Below are 19,507 nucleotides of genomic sequence, written 5' to 3'. Positions count from 1 at the left end.
AAAAAAAAAAAAAAGATCCTAGCAAACAGAATCCAATGACATATCAAAAAATGATACACCATGAGCAAGTGGGTTTTATCCCAGGATCTCAAGGTTGGTTCAATATATGTATATTCTATAAATATAATACATCACATTAACAAAATAAAAAAACAAAGACTATATGATTCTCAATTGATGCAGAAAAGCTTTTGACAATATACAGCATCCCTTCATGATCAGAATACTTAATAAAATAGGTATAGAAGGGACATTTCTTTAACTGATAGAGGCCATCTACAGCAAACCCACAGCCAAAATCATTGAATGGAGTAAAATTGAAAATATTTCCACTCATATCAGGAAACCATTCTCTCCACCGCTTTTTAACATTGTAATGGAAGTCTTAACCATCACAATAAGACAAGAGAAGGTGATCGAGGGAATCCAAATAGGATCAAAGGAGATCAAACTTTCACTCTTCGCAGATGATATGATTGAAAACTCCAGGGACTCAACTACAAAACTCTTAGAAGTGATCAAGGAATACAGAAGCATCTAATGTTACAAAATCAATACTCACAAATCAGTAGCCTTTATATATGCCAACAATAGTCAAGCTGAAAAAAGTCAAGTACTCTATTACTTTTACAGTAGTGCCAAATAAGATGAAATACTTGGGAATTTATCTAACAAAGGATGTGAAAGATCTCTATAAAGAGAACAATGAAACTCTGAGAAAAGAAATAGCTGAAGATGTTGACAAATGGAAAAACATACCTTGCTCATGGCTGGAAAGAATCAGCATTGTTAAAACGTCCATACTACCCAAAGCAATATACAATTTTAATGCAATCCCTATTAAAGCACCACTGTCATACTTTAACAATCTGGAAAAATTAGTACTCCATTTTATATGGAAATAGAAAAAACCTCAAATAGCCAAGACATTACCCAGAAATAAAAACAAATCGGGAGGAATCACGCTACCAGACTTCGGACTACATTATAAATCTATAGTGATCAAAACTGCATGGTACTGGCACAAAAATACAGAGGTAGATGTATCAAACAGAATAGAGAACCAAGACATGAACCCTGACACTTATCATCATTTGATCTTTGACAAACCTATCAAAAATATTAATTGGGGAAAGATTCCCTATTTAACAAATTGTGCTGGGTGAATTGGCTGGCAACTTGTAGAAGACTGAAACTGGACCCACACCTTTCACCATTAACAAAAATTGACTCCAACTGGATAAAAGATTTAAACTTAAGATGTGAAACTTTAAAGATTCTTGGAAAGAGTGCAGGGGAAACTCTTGAAGAAATTGGCCTGGGAGAATATTTTATGAGGAGGACCTCCCCAGGCATTTGAAGCCACACCAAAAATACATTACTGAGATCTGATCAAATTAAAAAGCTTCTGCACAGCCAAGAATATAGTAAGTAAAGCAAGCAGACAGCCCTCAGAGAGGATATTTGATATTTGCACATTATGTTTCCGACAAAGGTTTGATAACCAGAATCCACAGAGAACTCAAACTTATTAATAAGAAAAGAACAAGTGATCTCATTACATTGTAGGCAATAGGCTTGAACAGAAGCTTCTCTGAAGAAGAGAGGCACATGGCCAAAAGACACATTAAAAAATGCTCATCATCTTTAATCATCAGAGAAATGCAAATCAAATCCACTTTGAGATATCATCTAACTCCTGTGAGAATAGCTTACATAACAAAATCCCAAAACTACAGATTTGGTGTGGATGTGGAGAAAAGGGAACACTTCTATACTGCTGGTGGGAATGCATGCTAATACATTCCTTTTTGGAAAGTAGTTTGGAGAACACTCAGGGATCTAAAAGTAGCAATTCCTCTACTAAGTGTATATCCAAAAGACCAAAAATCACTTTACAAAAAATATATCTGCACCAGATTGTTTATTGCAGCTCAATTCATAATTGCCAAGTCATGGAAGAAGCCCAAGTGCCCATTGACCCTTGAATGGATTAATAAACTGTGGTATATATACACCATGGAATATTATGCAGCCTTTAAAAAGATGGAGACTTTACCTCTTTTATGTTTACATGGATGGAGCTGGAACATATTCGTCTTACTAAAGTATCTCAAGAATGGAAGAAAAAGTATCCAGTGTACTCAGTACTGTTACAAAACCAATTTAGAATTCCTCACACTTTCACAAAAAAGATAAACCACAACTATAGCCCAAGATGATGGACGAAAGAGAAGGGGAATGGGAGGGGAGGGGGTAGATTTGATGAAGGAGGGTAAACGATGGGAACATTCCTGGGTTCATAATGCAAGGGTACATGTCAAATTAAGTATAGCGTATAAATGTCTTAACACAATAATTAAGTAAAGGAGGCGAAGGTTATATTAATTAGTTTGATGTAAACATTCCTAATTGTATATAAAATCAGCACATTGTACTCCATAAAGGCATCAATGTATACATGATCTATGTGTTTATGACTTTTTTTTTTGCTTGGTTGAGATGACAAGTCCCATCCTTCAACTTTTCTGTTAGCTTTTGTAACTTGTAACATTTTCCTCTAGTTCTAACCGCTGGAAGCCTAATGCTAAAATGTTTGTCTTTAAGATCTAGAAAGCCATGTTTTCCTGCAGTAGAACTTGATTCTGCACACTGGGCTTTTCTTTATGTGTCTGAGTTGTTCCATGTTAACCAGGAACTCTTCCATATTTTTTCTAACAGCCATGTACTCCCCTGCTTAAGGAGCAAGTGTTCCTGTTTACTGCCCATAGTGTACGCTCAAAACTTTGGACACATGAAACTTGAGTACCTGTCCTCAGGTCCTACTTCCAGATACCTGCAGGAAGTAAAGAGAAGCAATCATACTTTAGCAGGTTTTTCTTTACCCTTTTGGTAACTGGCCTAAGAAACAAAGGTTTATGTTTTATCAAGATAATTTTGACTGTTGTCTTTGTTATGTTTTCTGATTACTTATAAAAACTGAGCTTTGGGCAGTGCCTGTGGTTCAAAGGAGTAGGGAGCTGGCTCCATATGCAGGAGGTGGTGAGTTCAAACCCAGCCCTGGCCAAAAACTACCAAAAAAAAAAAAAAAAAACACAAAAAATGAGCTTTGAGGGTGGCACCTGTGGCTCAGTGAGGAGGGCACCGGCCTCGTATACCAAGGGTGGCGGGTTCAGACCCAGCCCCGGCAAAACTGCAACAAAAAAATTAGCTGGGTCTTATGGCAGGCACCTGTGGTCCTGGTACTGGGGAGGCTGAGGCAGGAGAATCTCCTAAGCCCAAGAGCTAGAGGTTGCTGTGAGCTATGGCACTGCACCAAGGGCGATAAAGTGAGACTCTGTCTCTAAAAAAAAGAAAAAAAACTGAGCTTTGAAAGAACTAAGGGTTTTTTTTTTTAATAACCACATAACTTTCTGTATTGCTTTCAAAATCTGTAATTATCACTCTGATTAGATAAAAGACAATTGGTACACATTGACCTGTAATCTTGTTTTGATCAAGTACTTAAAACCTTTTAGTATTTTTGGCGGATTTTTCCACTATCAAAATTCTAAACTAAGTCTTTTTGACCTAAATTAACTTTAAGATTTTCCAGTCAAGCCACTAGAGAGCCTCAGAGGACATATCTCTTGTCTTGTACAGATAGGAAATGATTAAGCTTATTTAGTAAATTGCATTGGGAATATTGTCAAATGATAAGTGATACTAGATCTACTTTCAGAGTTGCATTTTTGGGTATATTATTGATATAAATATCCCAAAATTGTATAAAACTCTTAAAAATCTAATGTCAGTCATAACTTGTTATTATGTTATATGCCATAAAGTAACCCAATTTCCTTGTCAATTTCTGGTTCTGATGAACTTTCGTCAGATTTCCAGCTGTGTTGATTCTATGTATTTGTCATCCAGTTATGGTTTTAGGTTCTTTTCTAAAAGCATTTGCAATCAAATTCATAAAAAAAGATTCTAACAAGTGCTCTTAAAGTTTCAAATAACTTTAAGATCAATGTACTAAATAAAAAAATTCAGAACTCTAATAAAAAACTGATAAATTCATAAAACAATCATAGTAAAACAAAAATAAATGATGTATGATTAAGTAACTGATGAAAATAATGTTTTTATGACTTTTATTTAAAACATTGTTGGTTCCTTACTTAAATGTTTTCTTTTCCAGATTTAAAGAAATTTTCTTTTTTAAGCTATCTGTATTTCACAATTTGGTAAAGTATACTTTGTAAACAAAGGTAAAAACGTTTCTTTTTCTCTCTGCTTGAGCTCTCCAAATTCAAAAACTATTTGTGAATACTTTTCTATAGGATAAATTTGGAAACATTGAGTGTTACCAAGGGCTGGACTGAAATTGAGGGATGTACACAGAATGCCTGGCTTTAAGGCTTCCTGCTGTATAGCGAGAGACTAAAAATTGTCACTTTCTGGAAGTCCCCAAAACCTTAAGACTGTAGGTAAAATTTAAACTTGGCCTCTGTTTGGCTTTCTAGTCTCGAGAGGTTTTTAAATCTGAAATTCCTACATGATTAATGTAGTAAAAACAAGTTATGTTTTTATTAAAAGCTATAATATATGTGCATATCTGTTATCATGTGTAGCCCTGTGTGTTGTTTTTGAGATTTTTTTATTTACCTGTAAATTAGAATAGATCCTGAATTCTTCTAGATTCCTCCAATCCAACTTTTTTCCACAAAATTATCAAAAATAGCTGTTCTGTTTCTGATGCTCTGTAACTAGATGAATTTTTTTTTTCTGAGACAGAGTCATTGTATTGCCCTGGATAGAGTGCCGTGGCATCATCATAGCTGACAGTAGCCTCAAACTCTTGGGCTCCTACCTCAGCCTCCTGAATAGATAGGACTATAGGTACCCACCATAATGCCTGCTAGTTTTTCTATTTTTAGTAGAGACAGGGTTTTGATCTTGCTCAGACAGCTCTTGAACTCCTGACCTCAAGCAATCCACCTACGTTGGCCTCCCAGAGTGCTGGGATTACAGGCGTGAGCCACTGCTCCCAGACTAAAACTAAGAGACGAGTCTCATGTGTGATGTGTGGGTTATATGGAGAGTCCACCAAACTCTACCCAGTGCCATAATAAGAGACATCCAAACTGCAACCAGAACAGGCAGCTGACTTCACACTGTAGATATTTCCCACAGTGTTGGAGCAGGGCTCTGGGTCCTAGTGAGACTCTGCTCCTTCTTAGTACCCATATTTTCACTTGGCAGGATGACTTGATGGAACCTGACCCAACAAATCCTTGAAGCCACCTGGTGGGTGACTTTGGCACCCTCCCTAACACAGCTATTGTTCATGCTCTGCTTTAATTCAACCTGGTCATGGGACACTAGGTGATGATTTTATATTATCCGTTGGTTAAATAAGAAATGTTATGACTGCTGACACCACATGCTGTACCTGGGTAAAACCCTTTGCAAGAGTTAAGATCCAAATACACAAAATAAAAATACAGACCACACAGTTACAAGTCTCCCTTAATTCCTCACAGTAATTTATTAAATTGGTTGCTGTGTGCCTAAGTTTATGGATCAAAACTACTACACAAACTAAGATTATCATATTATTGTTTATTTTACCTTGTATTTTCCCTTTTAAACTTTGAACATGTTACTTGTTAAGTTTCTACAGAAGAACAACTACTAACAAAATAAAGCAAGCCCAACATTTTGAGATGATAGCAAACACCTGGGGAATAATAGTCAAAAAAATGGACTCCAGGTAGACTCAGCTGAGAGCTGCTCCCTCCAGACTTTCTCTGTCACGCCTATTTGCCCATCACTCCCTCTGCTATCAGACCAGACCAATAACTCAGGACAGGTTCATTCTGAAACCAAAGGCTAATCAAAACATCACCACAAAAAAAATTGCTCAGTGTTACATTCAAAAATAAAAAGTCTTGATCAAAAGGAGGAAATGTAAAAGTCATCACAATCAAAGTGGGGTCACTTGTGTGTTTAATACCAAAAAACAGGAAAAAATAGCCTGCAAGGCAATGCTGGAGAAGGCCATGAGGAGAGAGTTCCCATACACGAATTTCTGATAATAAAGACTGTCCCCAAAAGACTACAAAAAACAAAACCTTGCACAAAAGCCCTTGCAACCTTTCATAAAAAGGGACACCTGCCCAACAACTGCCTTGTCCAAACTTGGACTGATGCTGCCCTTGCAGCCAAGGAGAAGGATCGCAAAACAATGATGTAACAGCCTCACTTTTCCTTCAGAGCCCTTTGTAGTCCTGAATACCCACATAGTCACTGAGGCATTCCCCCTGCAGTACACTTTCCTCAATAAACACCATTTTCTTTCAGAGAGTCTCCCTCTCTGTCTTTTAGGTTTACGATGTCTACATCCATTAGAACAAGATTAACTTTAAGCTCTCACTTTACCCTGGAAAGACACACAGGAGCTCCATGGGAATCACCAGGCAGCATGGATCTCTTCTGAGTATCCAAAATCACTTGTTTTGGGTCCTACATTGTTCCCATGTCCCTTTTCTCAACTTCTGCCTACAATTTTCATGTAAATTTAATTCTTCTTTATCATTGCAAACGTAGCTAATTAATATGTTTTTTAAATATCCTTGGAAAGCATAAAATGTAACATAATTATTCAACCAGCACAGGATTTTATGATGTATCTTTAATTAAATTCATGGCACCAGCATCAGTTCCTACATTTATGTCCCTCTCTTACCTTTTGGAGGTCTATTTTTTTTTTTCACTTTCTTTATTGTAAAATAGTCTGGAGGCCTATTGTAAATGCCACTTTCTTACTATTTCCTCCAGCTTCTGCATTTCAAAGCAATTGCCTGCATTGAGGCCAAGACCCCCTCCTCTCTCTTCCAAAGCTTAATTGTCTCAGTTTTTGATGGTAAGTGAGAAATAAGATTAAAATTGTGAAATGAAATTCTGACACTTAGTGAAAAAACTGTGGATCTCACTTGGCTGGCACATTGCAAATTCCCAAACAGATGAATGAAAATTTCCCATTTGATATGCTTTCCTGGACCAGAAGCCCAATATCCACCTTCTCAGAGCACAAAATTGAACATAATTACAGCATTCCTCACCTGTCCTCCTGGCCAGGGCCATTGCACAACTTTTGGCCAGCTTGAGGTGAGAAGATTGGAATGGTGGCTGTGCCCCCCAGCCCGTGTCATGCTGGTGAGCCCTGGGACAGAGTGCCCCGAGCTGGAAACCAGGTCCGTGGAAGGCAGAGCTGACTCAAAGGGCCATGTACCTGGATTTCCAGGTCAGTGTCTATCATGGGAGCAGTAGGGGCTGCTCTCACAGGACAGAGGATATCCCCACCAGAGGCCACAGGCCCTCAGACCCCTCATCTTGCCCATCCCTTCCTCAGCTCGTTTCCAACCCAAGTGTGGCCTTCTCTCCTCCTTGCCAGGGGCACTTCCCTCTCCCAGTTTCTCTCTTTACACCTGACACCCTGGTTTTTCTATCTTTGGGCAAATGCTGGGGCTTCCTACTACACCCTTTGCAAACACCGTCTCCCATGGCCACTCTCTGCCCCCACCAGTCCTGCCTGATAAAAGCTGTACATACCCAAGCCGTGAGTTTACATGTCACTTCTGCAGGAAAAGCATCCTGACCCCTCTCTGAGGTCAGTGTCTACCTGTGAGCTCCACAAGGGCAGCACCAGCCTGATGGCCTCGCTGTATAGCACTAGCACCTGGCCCAATACCTGGCACAGAGTGGGAGCTTTCTAAATATTTGTCCAGTGGGCAGGGCGCTGGCCACATACACCCAGGCTGGCGGGTTGGAACTTGGCCCAGGCCCGTTAAACAACAATGACAACTGCAACAACAAAATAGACGGGTATTGTGGCAGGCACCTGTGGTCCCAGCTACTCGGCAGGCTGAGGCAAGATAATCGCTTAAGCCCAAGAGTTTGAGATTGCTATAAGCTGTGATGCTATAGCACTCTACCAAGGGTGACATAGTAAGACTGTCTCAAAAAAAAAAAAAAAATATATATATATATATGTGTGTGTGTGTGTATATATATCCAGTGAGCGAATGAACTAGATACCTCTGGGTACACTCACATCAGAGTGTACACTGCAGGAGATACTGCCCCAGCTACACAGTCTATGGAGGGACAAAGCACAGAAGCAAGTAGATAGAAATCATCACACAGAGGACACACATATGTGGCACTCGAGGACACACTGAGCAGTCATGATTTGCCAGCATCATTTGCCCAGAAGAAGTCACACCTGACGGGGGCTTGGGAACTTGAGGCTTGCAACCATGCCTGCTACTGAGCAGGACACTGGCTCAGAGAGGTGGGATGACCAGCCCCAGGTCACACAGCCTTGCAGTCTGTGAGCAACCTGTACCCAGCATGCTCAAAGCTGTAGCCCCAGCAAGGACTGGAGCCTCACACTGTAATCCCGGCACTCTGGTAGGCCAAGGAAGGTGGATTACTGGAGCTCAAGAGTTTGAGACTAGCCTGAGCAAGAGCAAGACCCTGTTTCTGCTAAAAATTGAAAAACTAGCCAGGCACTGTGGCAGGTACCTGTAATTCTAACTACTCAGGAGGCTGAGGCAAGAGGATGGCTTGAGCCCAAGAGTTTGAGGTTGCTGTGACCTATGTCACCACGGCACTCTTCTGAGGGTGACAGAATGAGACTCTGTCTCAAAAGAAAAAAAAAAAAAAAGCTATACCTCCATGGTGCAGCTCAATGCTTAACAGATGAACTGAATGAATGGACAAGACAGAGGTCCAAGAAAGACCCAAGTCTCAGAGAAAACATGATATTGATTTACAAAGGAGAAGTCTGGTAAGTGATTAGGAATTTGGAAACAACCAGCAAAGAGAAAGGCTCTGTGAGGCGGGTGTTCACCTCCATCTTCACTCTGAGAGAGCGACAGCGCTGTTCCCGGACTGCAAAACACGTCTTTATGTTTGAAAAGCTGAGGCTGCAGGTGTTATATTGTTTTTGTAGTTACACACATCAGGTTTATTGTGAGAATTTTAAAGTGTCTTTAAAAACAAAAAGCAAAAGAGACTCTTTAATGTGGGACGTCACTTCTTGCATATGTGAGTTAAAGTGTCAGGCACGACAACTTGAATGTAAAGTGTGACTGAGTTGTTTCTGTTTTTGCGAAAGAGGAAAACAAAGGCTCGGCACCTATAGCTCAACCGGCTAAGGCGCCAGCCACGTACACCTAAGGTGGCGGGTTCGAATCCCCAGCCTGGACCTGCCAAACAACAATGACGGCTGCAACCAAAAAATAGCGGGGCGTTGTGGCGGGCGCCTGTGGTCCCAGCTACTTGGGAGGCTGAGGCAGGAGACTCGCTTGCGCCCAGGAGTTGGAGGTTGCTGTGAGCTGTAATGCCATGGCACTCTACCCAGGGTGACAGCTTGAGGCTCTGTCTCAAAAAAAAGAGGAAAACAAAATCACAGCTGTAACAATCCTAAAGGGTGGATAAAAAGCAGATGCCTCTCAGGTGACCTGGACTGACTGAGATATAAAAAGTCATTCATAATGCCACAGGAAAACACACCTAAGAGTGGTCAAAATGGCTCAGGGCCCGTACTCAGTGGTTAGAGCGCCGGCCACATACACCAAGGCAGGCAGGTTCAAACTTGGCTACACCAAGGCAGGCAGGTTCAAACCCAGGCTGGGCCTGCTATAAACAACAATGACAACTACAACAACAATAACAAAAAATAGCATTGTGGTGGACGCCTGTAGTACTAACTACTTGGGAGTCTGAAGCAAGAAAATCACTTAAGCCCAAGAGTTTGAGGTTGCTGTGAGCTGTGATGCAACAGCACTCTACCAAGGGTGACATAGTGAGACTCTATCTTAAAATAAATAAGTAAGTGGTCAAAATGGTAAAATTTTATGTTATGTGTATTTTACCATGATAAAAAATTATCCAAACGTTCAAAAAAAATCTTAAATCGTAATACAGTGATTCTTTAGCTTATGAAACCTTCCACTGAAAGAGCAAGGGGCTGGCTCTAGACGTGGAGAGGCTCCTACAGCTGGGGCAGTATCCCCACCTTCCTCCCAGAGTGCCTGCGCTCCCAGAGAGCTCAGCATGTGCACCCTCGGCTGGGACACCCTGCAACTGCGTTTGAAAGCAGACAGGCCTGGGTTCCGGGCCAGCTCTCACGTTAGTTCAGGCCTGGGTTCCGGTCCAGCTCTCACATTAGTTCTGCCTTCACCTTTGTTGGTCTCTTCACAGAACAGCTATTAGGACTTGAAGGGCTCAGCAGTACGTGTATGTGCTGTGAGCATTTGCTCCATGCTGTAGCTGTGTGTTGGGATTTGCTCCGTGCTGTGGCTGTGTGTTGGGATTGCCTGCACTGCCTGCCTCTCCCTCTGAGAGCTCAGCTTCACAGGGATGGTTGTCTGCCGTGTCCTGTTCAAGTGCTGGGTCCAGTCTAGGGCAGGGTCACAGGGGGCATTCGCCACTATCAGCAGCGTGATCTTCACTGTCCCACCACCCTTCTCCTGTGACTGGGAAAGGAAAGCGTCCACATCCTGGGCTGCCGCCAGCTTTTCTCCCTCCTGTTCCCTCATCACATAACCTGGCAGCAGGCCCTGCGGACTCTGCTTCTTCCTGGTCTTGAGCCCACTCATATCCCATCCCCACAGCCACTGCCCCATCCCTGTTCATCCTTCCCTCACCACACATATCTGATACCTGATCTCTCCCTTCCCACCACCACAGAGCCACCTCTGCCATGATCTGGCCACATCTCTCTCCTGCTCTGGTGCCATCCAGGCCTCCTGATTCCCCAGGGTTAAGTCCGTAGCTGCTCAAGGAGGATGCCTCAACTTATACCCTCACCATGCACACCTTCCCTTCAGCCCCTGAACACCCCAAGTTCCTTCACAGGCCTGGGTCCTATCTCCAGCCTTTTCTTTAGTTATCCCCTTTTCCCCTGTGTCCTCTCTCTCAATCCTCAGCATCACCTGTGTAACTCCTGCTCACCCCGCAGGGCCCAATGTAGAGGCCACATCTATTGGGAAGTTTTCCTTAATTCTACCCCACCCAACTTAAGTGAGGCACTTCTGGCGAAGGCCACACAGCAAGTAAATTATTGAACTGGGATTCAAATTCACATCCTCCTGCTCCCTAAACAGTAAGCCAAAAACAGAAGACTGTGTAATTATTTATTTAGGAAAAAAAAGACGCAAGAATGAAGTAGATATAAGTTAACTTCTTTTAAAAATGCCCAAAATATATTAAAGGAAAACAGCAAGTTTTAGAACAATTTGTATGACATAATTCCATTTAAAAACCACCACAACAAAGAATATATGCTTATATATGTTTTGTAAAGCACAGAACAAAGTCTAAATGAATACAAATTGAGCTGTTATCAATAGTTATTAGGTAGATTTAAGCATTCTATAAGGTTTGAAGTTATTATATATTCTTTATATCCTAAAAAAATCAAACTCAAATCAAAGGAATGCAACAAGAACTTGTCTCTAATAATAAATATAAGGCTTGGACACTCAGGAACTGCAAAACACACATAGAAGGACAAGATTTTGGAGGAATGGCTTCCACATCCCCCCCTGCTGTGGTAGCATGAGATGAGCACAGATGTGTTTATCCTGAGAACCACACTCACCTTCCCCAGCAGCTCCGGCAGACCCAGCAGCTGCCCAGTGAACACGCCAATGCAGATGAAGATGGCAGTCACCTGCCCCAGGGAGCCGCGGATCTCCTTGGGAGAGATCTCATTCAGGTACATGGGCAGTGCACTGAGGGCAATGCCTGTGGAGGGAGAACAGCAGAATAAGTGAGCTGTCTTCCCCTGGGAGCAGCGCTCCCCTGACATCACATAGTGCTGTAGCCATAGCATCATTCCCAGCACTTTGCACAAATGGCTTTCACACCCACTTTATCATTTAATACCTAAAGTATGACTGGGAACTGAAGGTGGTGGTGGTGGTGATGGTGATCATGATGGTGATGATGGTGGTGGAGGTGGTGGTAATTTTGGTGGTGATAGTGATGGTGGTGATGGTGGGAAGTGGTGGTGGTGGTGATGGTAGTGATTATACACATACATAGTGCTTAGCAAGTAGCAAGGATCCTTCTCATTTCTGTATACAAAGGTTTTAATATGAAAGATGGGGACATACGTGGATGAATACTTTCCAAATAGCCCTGGGATATATTAATTAATTTACTTTTTTTTACAGCAAGCCTTTGAAGTAAATGTACTATAATTATCTCCATTTTAAGATGAGGATAGCAGGGCACAGAGAGGTTGAGTAAATTGCTGAAATTGCCAGGTAATATCCAGAGATACCCAGAGAAGTTATTCTGCCCAATACAATCCCAATAGGCCTCTGGTTCTAGAACTTGAGCTTTTGCCACCAGCTAACATTTCTCTTTACATAAATTATGAAACTCAGTTATGGCAGATACCATTGTACTCATTTTATAGAATAGGCCACCGACCTATGACTTCATTACCTTTGTGAAAAATTTATGTGTTCAGAGGCTTATGACAGATATTTTGGATAAAAAAGAATAATTATAAAGATGGTTTGCAAAATGTTAACTGCACATACAATGGGCCTGCTAGAAAAAATAATATGAGGCCTTGTCGGTTTTTAAAAAAAGACAATCCTTGTTTCTTCCCGTGTCTGGGCAAGGTTAATCTTAGGCTCTTTGTAGCCCTATAAATGGTGTAATGCACTTATCCTAGGAGGATTTTTTGCTTGTTTAGAGCACAGACTGTATATTCTGGGGTCACATGGCCTCCTCAGTCCAGTCCCTGCAGCTTACACCCCACAGGACCTTGGGTGGGGTTGTTAGCCTCTCTCAGCCTCTGTTTCTCTAACCACAATATGAGAATAAGTATTGAGCTTAACCTCATGAGATCTCTGTGACAGTTAAGATATATTCAGTGCCTCCTCATTATAAAATGCTATAAAATTAGTATTATTAGCATTATTACTATTGTCTAATTTTTCACCAGATTATGAAGGCATCAAAAATGCCTTCCCTACTTGATTGCCCAATGGCTCTAGCCTATTTTCTGACATACTTTAGGGACCAATAAGTGCACTTTGAGTTAAGCTGAATTCATCCCAGTTGCTAGCATTCAGAGAAGCCCTTCCTAAGAAAAAAAATAATGAAGGGAATATGTCCCCCAATTTGCAAACTGAGAATCTCATTCCTTGCATCTTAGCCCAGGATACTGTCTTTGTTCACCACTCAAAGCAAACATGCATAAGGAACAAAGAGATGATAAGTGGAAACCCACACATAAGCCAGTTGAATTTTTATGCAAAATACATATACCCAGAGTACATGGCCTCTGGGAAAATCAGGATGGCTGTAGATCAATTTAGTGCATTGTTGCTAGGCAGGCAGGGCAATGGTCGAAAGAATGCACAGCCTTACAGACAAGTCCTGAGCATGCTCATCTCACGGGGCGAGCTGGATCAAGTTCCTCACTCTCAGCCTCAGTTTGCTCATCTGCAAAATGATATAACAACAGCAGCCTGCTCTTGTTGGGCAGAAATGAAACCAGTGCCTGTAAGTAAGGCGCCTGGCTCACGTGTGCACCTGAAGAGCACTTAAAAACTGTTAGTGTCCTTAACCTGATGCTCCTCCTACCCACTACGGGGGAATGCTCATCGTGTCACAACACAGTAAGGAAACAAGAATGCCGTAGGGCAGGGGAGCTGGGCCTTCTGTACAGCTGGGACAGTGACCGGTGCCTGCACACGGGTACCACGTGCTCACTGGCCCTATGTCAGATGCTTAGGAGGGCACCCAGCACACACTAAGCTGTCAATAAATGCTGACTGTTGTTGCTTGTCCCCGTGAGATGACATGGAAAGGGGGGCACTATCGGTAAACTAGTGGTGAGCAAGGATGGAGCCTGTATGAGAGGCTCAGCTTGCCCCAGGTGGCTAGCTCTCCCCAGTTTGCCTGGTGCCATCACCATCTGTGCTGGGAACTCCCCTAGTCCCAGACAAACCAGGGTGGTTGGTTATTCTGAGTCCGTTGTGCAGCACTAAGCAGCCTCTCCTGACTTCTGACGTCATTCCAGCCACTCCTGCTCCCAGGTGCCCCAGCCTTGGGGTTCACTGAGCACTCTAGGCTCATTCTGAGTGTGACATGTCAGCCTTGCTCTTCTGTCTGTCTGGAACACTCCATTCTCACAGCTCCACAGACTTCTTAACCTTCCTGCCTCCATTCAGAGTCACATCCTATAGTGGGTTGAATTGTGTCCCCCCAAAAGACATGCTGTAGCCCTGACTCCTGTTACATGTGAATTTGACCTTATTTGGAAATAGGGTCTTTGTGGAGGTAATCAAGTGAAGATGGCGCGCAGACATGGGGAGAAAGCCACGTGACGAGGAGACAGAGCCTGGAGTGACGTGGCAGCAAACTAGGGTATGCCATGGGTTTCTGGCGGCCACTGGAAGGTGGAAGAGAGGCCTGGAACAGATTTTCCATGAGAGTCTTCAAAAGAAACCAGTCCTGCTCACTCACTGACAGTCTGCAGATGTGGCCTTGCACCCCCGGGGGTGTGGGCAGGACATGTCCCGTACAATCGTCCACAAACTCATATGCTGTGTGTGAATTTTGCCTCCAACATCATACTGTATCATGTTTTGTTTTGTTTTGTTTTTTTGACAGAGCCTCAAGCTGTCCCCCTGGGTACGGTGCTGTGGCATCACAGCTCACAGCAACCTCCAACTCCTGGGCTCAAGTGAGTCTCCTGCCTTTTCCTCCCAAGTAGCTGGGACCACAGGCGCCTGCCACAATGCCTGGCTATTTTTTGGTTGCAGCCATCATTGTTGTTTGGTGGGCCCGGGCTGGATTCGAACTTGCCACCATAGGTGTATGTGGCTGGCACCTTAGCCGCTTGAGCCACAGGTGCCGAGCCATCATGTATTTTAAATGTAAAAAATGATGTGTTTGCTTTTTCTCCATTAAACTTTTTAGAAAAAGACAGCCCAGAACAAGAACGGTGACCTGTGTTTACCATCTTTCCAAACGCTCCCTGAGAACCTGGCTTGATCAGCAAGTCTGAGAGCCTCTTCCACATTTATCATCTGGCTCTGAATCATTGAAGATGAACAGGGCAGCTAGTTCAGGTTGTGACTAGCAATTTCCCTCTCTTTCTGACCAATTGTCTCGTCCTAAATGCCCTCAAATTCCTCCTCTGTTTTGAGAGGGTTCTGTGAGAATAATGGTTGTGAAGAGGTGGAAGTCAGGAAGAACCGTGCTTTCCTTCCCTCCTTCTTCCCTTCTTCCTTCCTATTCTTCCTTTCAAAGATCTCACAGGAAAAAAGTGTCTGAAAGACATTTGTTTTCTGCCCATGGTTTTGGAAAAGATGCGTCTGTGAATGCAGCTTACTTTTAATTAGGGAAGCAGCTAGTTATAGGTAACCAGGGTCACCTCCCCAGACTAGTCAGATAGCTGGAGCACAGGAAAGAGGCTAAAAGGATAGAACATAACTCTGCCTGCGAGACAATGTCAGCCGCCTCTCTTAGGAAAGGACTTCCAAAGATCTGTGCTCCAGCTTCACTAGGCCCTTCTTCAAAGTAGTTTGGACCTTTGAAACCAGACTGTCTGGGCCCAAATCCTAGATCTGAATTTTATTACTAAGAATAAAAATCACAACAATAACAGCCATGATACCACCAGCATTTCTGGGAATGGAACTGTGCTCTCATACCTGGTAGGTCATCATTTTTACATTACCCAGCTAGGGAGGCCTTCCTGTCACACAGGTGTCATGTCTCTTGGCCTGGTGGGAAGGAGGCAGAGGGTAGGCTGCTCCTGCAGTGGCCCGGATTCCACATCCTCTCAGCATCCACATCCTTAGGTAGTTAGTCCTCCCTGGCACTGACTCTGTCCCTGGCCATGGCACTCGTTTGGGCCAAGGGGCCGTTAGCAAACATGCTTACAAAGTGCTATACGTTGGGACTTTCTCCTCTTGCTGCTCTTTGGAGCCCTAAGAACTCCATGTGAAGAAACGTGGGCTCCACTAGCACGGGGTGAGAGGCCACGAGGAGCTGAGATGACAGCCCCTGAGACCAACCCTCCTGCCAACAACCAGACACCAGAGTGAGATGACCCTCAGCTGTTCAGCTGCTGACCAGCCTGCAGCCAGCTGCAGACTCTCCAGAGGGCCCAGCAGAAATGGGCAGAGCAGGCCTAGAGCACAACTACCCAGCCAACCCACAGAAATGAAAATGCCATAAAATGGTTACTGCTTTAAAGCCATTAAGTTCTGGGGAGTCTTTTATACAGCAAAACCCAGCAAAAACAGATAAGGTAGTAAAATTAGCCGAGGTAAGTGAGAGCACCCAGGCAGTCTGAGTCCACAGTCCTCACCCATGGCCACTTCCTGCTGCCCCTTTTGGAGCCTCTGTGTCCCCACATGTAAAATGAAAATGAAAAACACACTTCCAGTATTAGGAGGAGATGAAAAGAAGTGGAAAACATAAACTCAACTGGTCAATTATAAAGCACTCCATGAACACTAGCCACTATTCTCACGGACAGATGTCCCCTGCACCTCTCTTGCCTGCATACTGAGACCAGGAGTCATTTCTCTTCAGCCTATGTGATCACAAAGGCTTGAATCCCACCTGCCTCCAAGCAGGGCAGTGAGGCCTCTTCTCCCTGATGTTGTTTCCCCCACTCACTCCCCTGCTCAACTCCCCCTGGCACATGTTTCCATTGCTCAGCTCACTCATAAAGCCTGGTACCCTCAGCTATTTTTTTTTTTTTTAAGGACAGTCTCACTTTGTCACCCTTGGTAGAGTGCTGTGACATCTCAGCTCACAGCAACCTGAAACTCTTGGGCTTAAGTCATCCTCTTACTTCAGCCTCCCAAGTAGCTGGGACTACAGGTGCCTACCACAATGCTCGGTTAATTTTTAGCGATGAGGTCTCACTGTTGCTCAGGCTGGTCTCCAACTCCTGAGCTCAGGTGATCCACTGACCTCCCAGAGTACTAGGATTATAGACTGAGCCACTGCACCCTGCCTACCCTCAGCTTTTTAAAAATTTTTTTCCTTAGATATGGGATCTCACTATGTCACCCAGGCTGGAGTGCAGTGGCTATTCACAGGGGCGGCCACGGTGCACTGCAGGCTTGAACTCCTAGCTCAAGTGATCCTCCCATCTCAGCCTCCAGAGCACCTGGGACTTCAGGTCGCACCAATGTGCCCAAGCTTCCTTGGATTTTACCACCACAACAGGGAAGGAAATTAGCCTTTAACAAACTCATACAGATTGGTTCTCCCAGAAGTGTTTGGGATTTTTTATTTTGGGGGTTTTGGAATATTTGTATATACATAGTACGATATCTGGGGGGTGGGACCCAAGTCTAAACTTGAAATTCATTTGTGTTTCATATACACCTTATGCACACAGCATAAAGGTAATTTTATACAGTATTTTGAATAAGTGTGTGAAATTATTAAATGCAGACCATAGAATTTTCCACTGTAGGTACTCAAAAGGTTTCAGATTTGGAGCATTTTGGATTTTGAATTTTCAGATTAGGGCTACACATACACACACACAAATAGATAGCTTCACTTCAGCCTTATTACAGCCCTTTGAAGTAGGCATTGTTATCTCCATTTTGCAAATGGAGAAACAGAGATACTGAGGCTCAGATCCATTAAGTAACTTAGCAATAGTCAGAAATTGGCAGGTGGCACGGCCAGGATCCAAACCCAGGAATTCCTAATCTTAAGGCTAGTAGTCTTTCCACCCAACGCCTACAAGTGACACTTCACACATCTGCCCATTTAGAAAGAAAGCAGAGGGTGGTGCCTGTGGCTCAAGGAGTAGGATGCCAGCCCCATATGCTGGAAGTGGTGGGTTCAAATCCAGCCCCAGCCAAAAAAACTGCAAAAAAAAAAGTTTTCCATAGATTTCAGGCAGTGCCTGTGGCTCAAAAGAGTAAGGTGCCGGACCCATATACTGGAGGTGGTGGGTTCAAGAAAACCTGGCCCCGGCCAAAAACTTCAAAAAATAAATAAATAAATAAAAATAAATAGAAAGAAAGCAGAGTTTATTTTTTTGGAAGTGTATTTTGAGTCTGCTCTCTTACCCCCAGCCCCAGTGCTGCCGCCTCACCAGCTCCCACCCTCCCACCCTCCTAGACAGCTGGCTCCACTGAGCTCTCCTCTCTACAAGGGAGCAGGAGGGATCTTACTGAGACAACCGGGTCTCCTGGCCTCCCTCACTCACTCCTCTGCAGTCCTCACTGATGCCCCAGGCACACTGACCTCACTATTCCTCCTCCTTGGACGTGCCAAACACTCTCCCTCTCAGAGCCAGCACACCGTTCCTCCTGCAGCACCCCGATTCCCTGGGTATCCTCTCAGTTCTCCCTGGATTCCTCCTGGTCTGTCCTCACATTTCCTCCTCTGAGCAGTCTTCCCTGATGGCTGTCTATCCCCTTCCCCACTTCGTTTCCTTCCTAGGACCTGCTGTGACTTACTTATGCATTAACTATGCACCTGCCTGCCCCACTAGACTATGAGCCCCAGGGGTAGGGTCTTTTCACAGGAATCGCAAGTCTCTGTGAATGCTTGTGACTGAATGAAGGAACAAGCCAGTCACAGGCCCTGATGGGAAGCACATCCTCATAAACGTTCCCTGGAAGCCACAGATAACCTCAGATTGTCACTGTATGATGAAGGTGCTAAAGCAGAAGGCGTGACAAGCAGAAGACCATCCAGGTCTACCCTGCCCAGCCTTTCTCAGCCAGGGGCCTAGAAAATCATAAGCAGAGGACTCCCATGGGACTGTCCACTTTGTACAGGATCCTAAAAGCCTCAGGCCCTAACAATGCAATCCCAGTAGGACTCTCAGTCATGGGACAGCCCCAAATGCCTCTCACATTTTAAAACATGCCAAGAAATGTGGTACTGCCCCCTTGTCCATCAGGGTGGTCTCACCTCCATCTATGCCCATGAGCAAACGTCCCACGATGAGCATCTCAAAGGCTCCTGCCTGCAGAGAACAGGCCATCAGCAATGCAGCAGAAATCGCAAAGCCATTATTGGCCAGCAAAGTGTACTTCCTAGAAGAAAAGGTGGGATTAGAGAGAACAGCCTACTGTGAGGTATGCCACTGGCCTGTCCATCCCAGGAGCGGGGGAGTAGAGAGGACAGCCTACTGTGAGGTGTGCCACTGGCCCATCCATCCCAGGAATGGGGGATTAGAGAGGACAGCCTACTGAGAGGTGTGCCACTGGCCTGTCCATCCCAGGAGCAGGGGATTAGAGCAGACAGCCTACTGTGAGATGTGCCACTGGTCTGTCCATCTCAGGAGCAGGGGATTAGAGAGGATAGCCTACTGTGAGGTGTGCCACTGGCCCGTCCATCCCAGGAATGGGGGATTAGAGAGGACAGACTACTGTGAGGTATGCCACTGGTCTGTCCATCCCAGGAATGGGGGATTAGAGAGGACAGA

At 44.0% G+C, this 19,507-nt stretch overlaps 1 protein-coding gene across 5 annotated transcripts in view; it reads right to left on the bottom strand.

Moving 5' to 3' along the window:
- Positions 1 to 19,507, bottom strand: part of SLC2A9 (solute carrier family 2 member 9) — a 224,015-nt gene that overhangs the window by 160,712 nt on the left and 43,796 nt on the right. For all 5 annotated transcript variants that reach the window (XM_003800182.3, XM_023519317.1, XM_012811639.2 and 2 more), the window contains 2 exons: positions 18,991 to 19,115; positions 11,657 to 11,802 (listed from right to left, as the gene is read on the bottom strand). In XM_003800182.3, the coding sequence (XP_003800230.1) occupies positions 11,657 to 11,802; positions 18,991 to 19,115 (271 nt within the window). The remainder of the gene's footprint in view (positions 1 to 11,656; positions 11,803 to 18,990; positions 19,116 to 19,507) is intronic.

Source organism: Otolemur garnettii, unplaced genomic scaffold, assembly GCF_000181295.1.
Source record: "Otolemur garnettii isolate 467f Iridium unplaced genomic scaffold, OtoGar3 scaffold00171, whole genome shotgun sequence".
NCBI classification, from domain to species: domain Eukaryota; kingdom Metazoa; phylum Chordata; class Mammalia; order Primates; family Galagidae; genus Otolemur; species Otolemur garnettii.
Note: the sequence above shows the minus strand (reverse complement) of the source record. Positions and strands in the feature narration are given on the sequence as shown.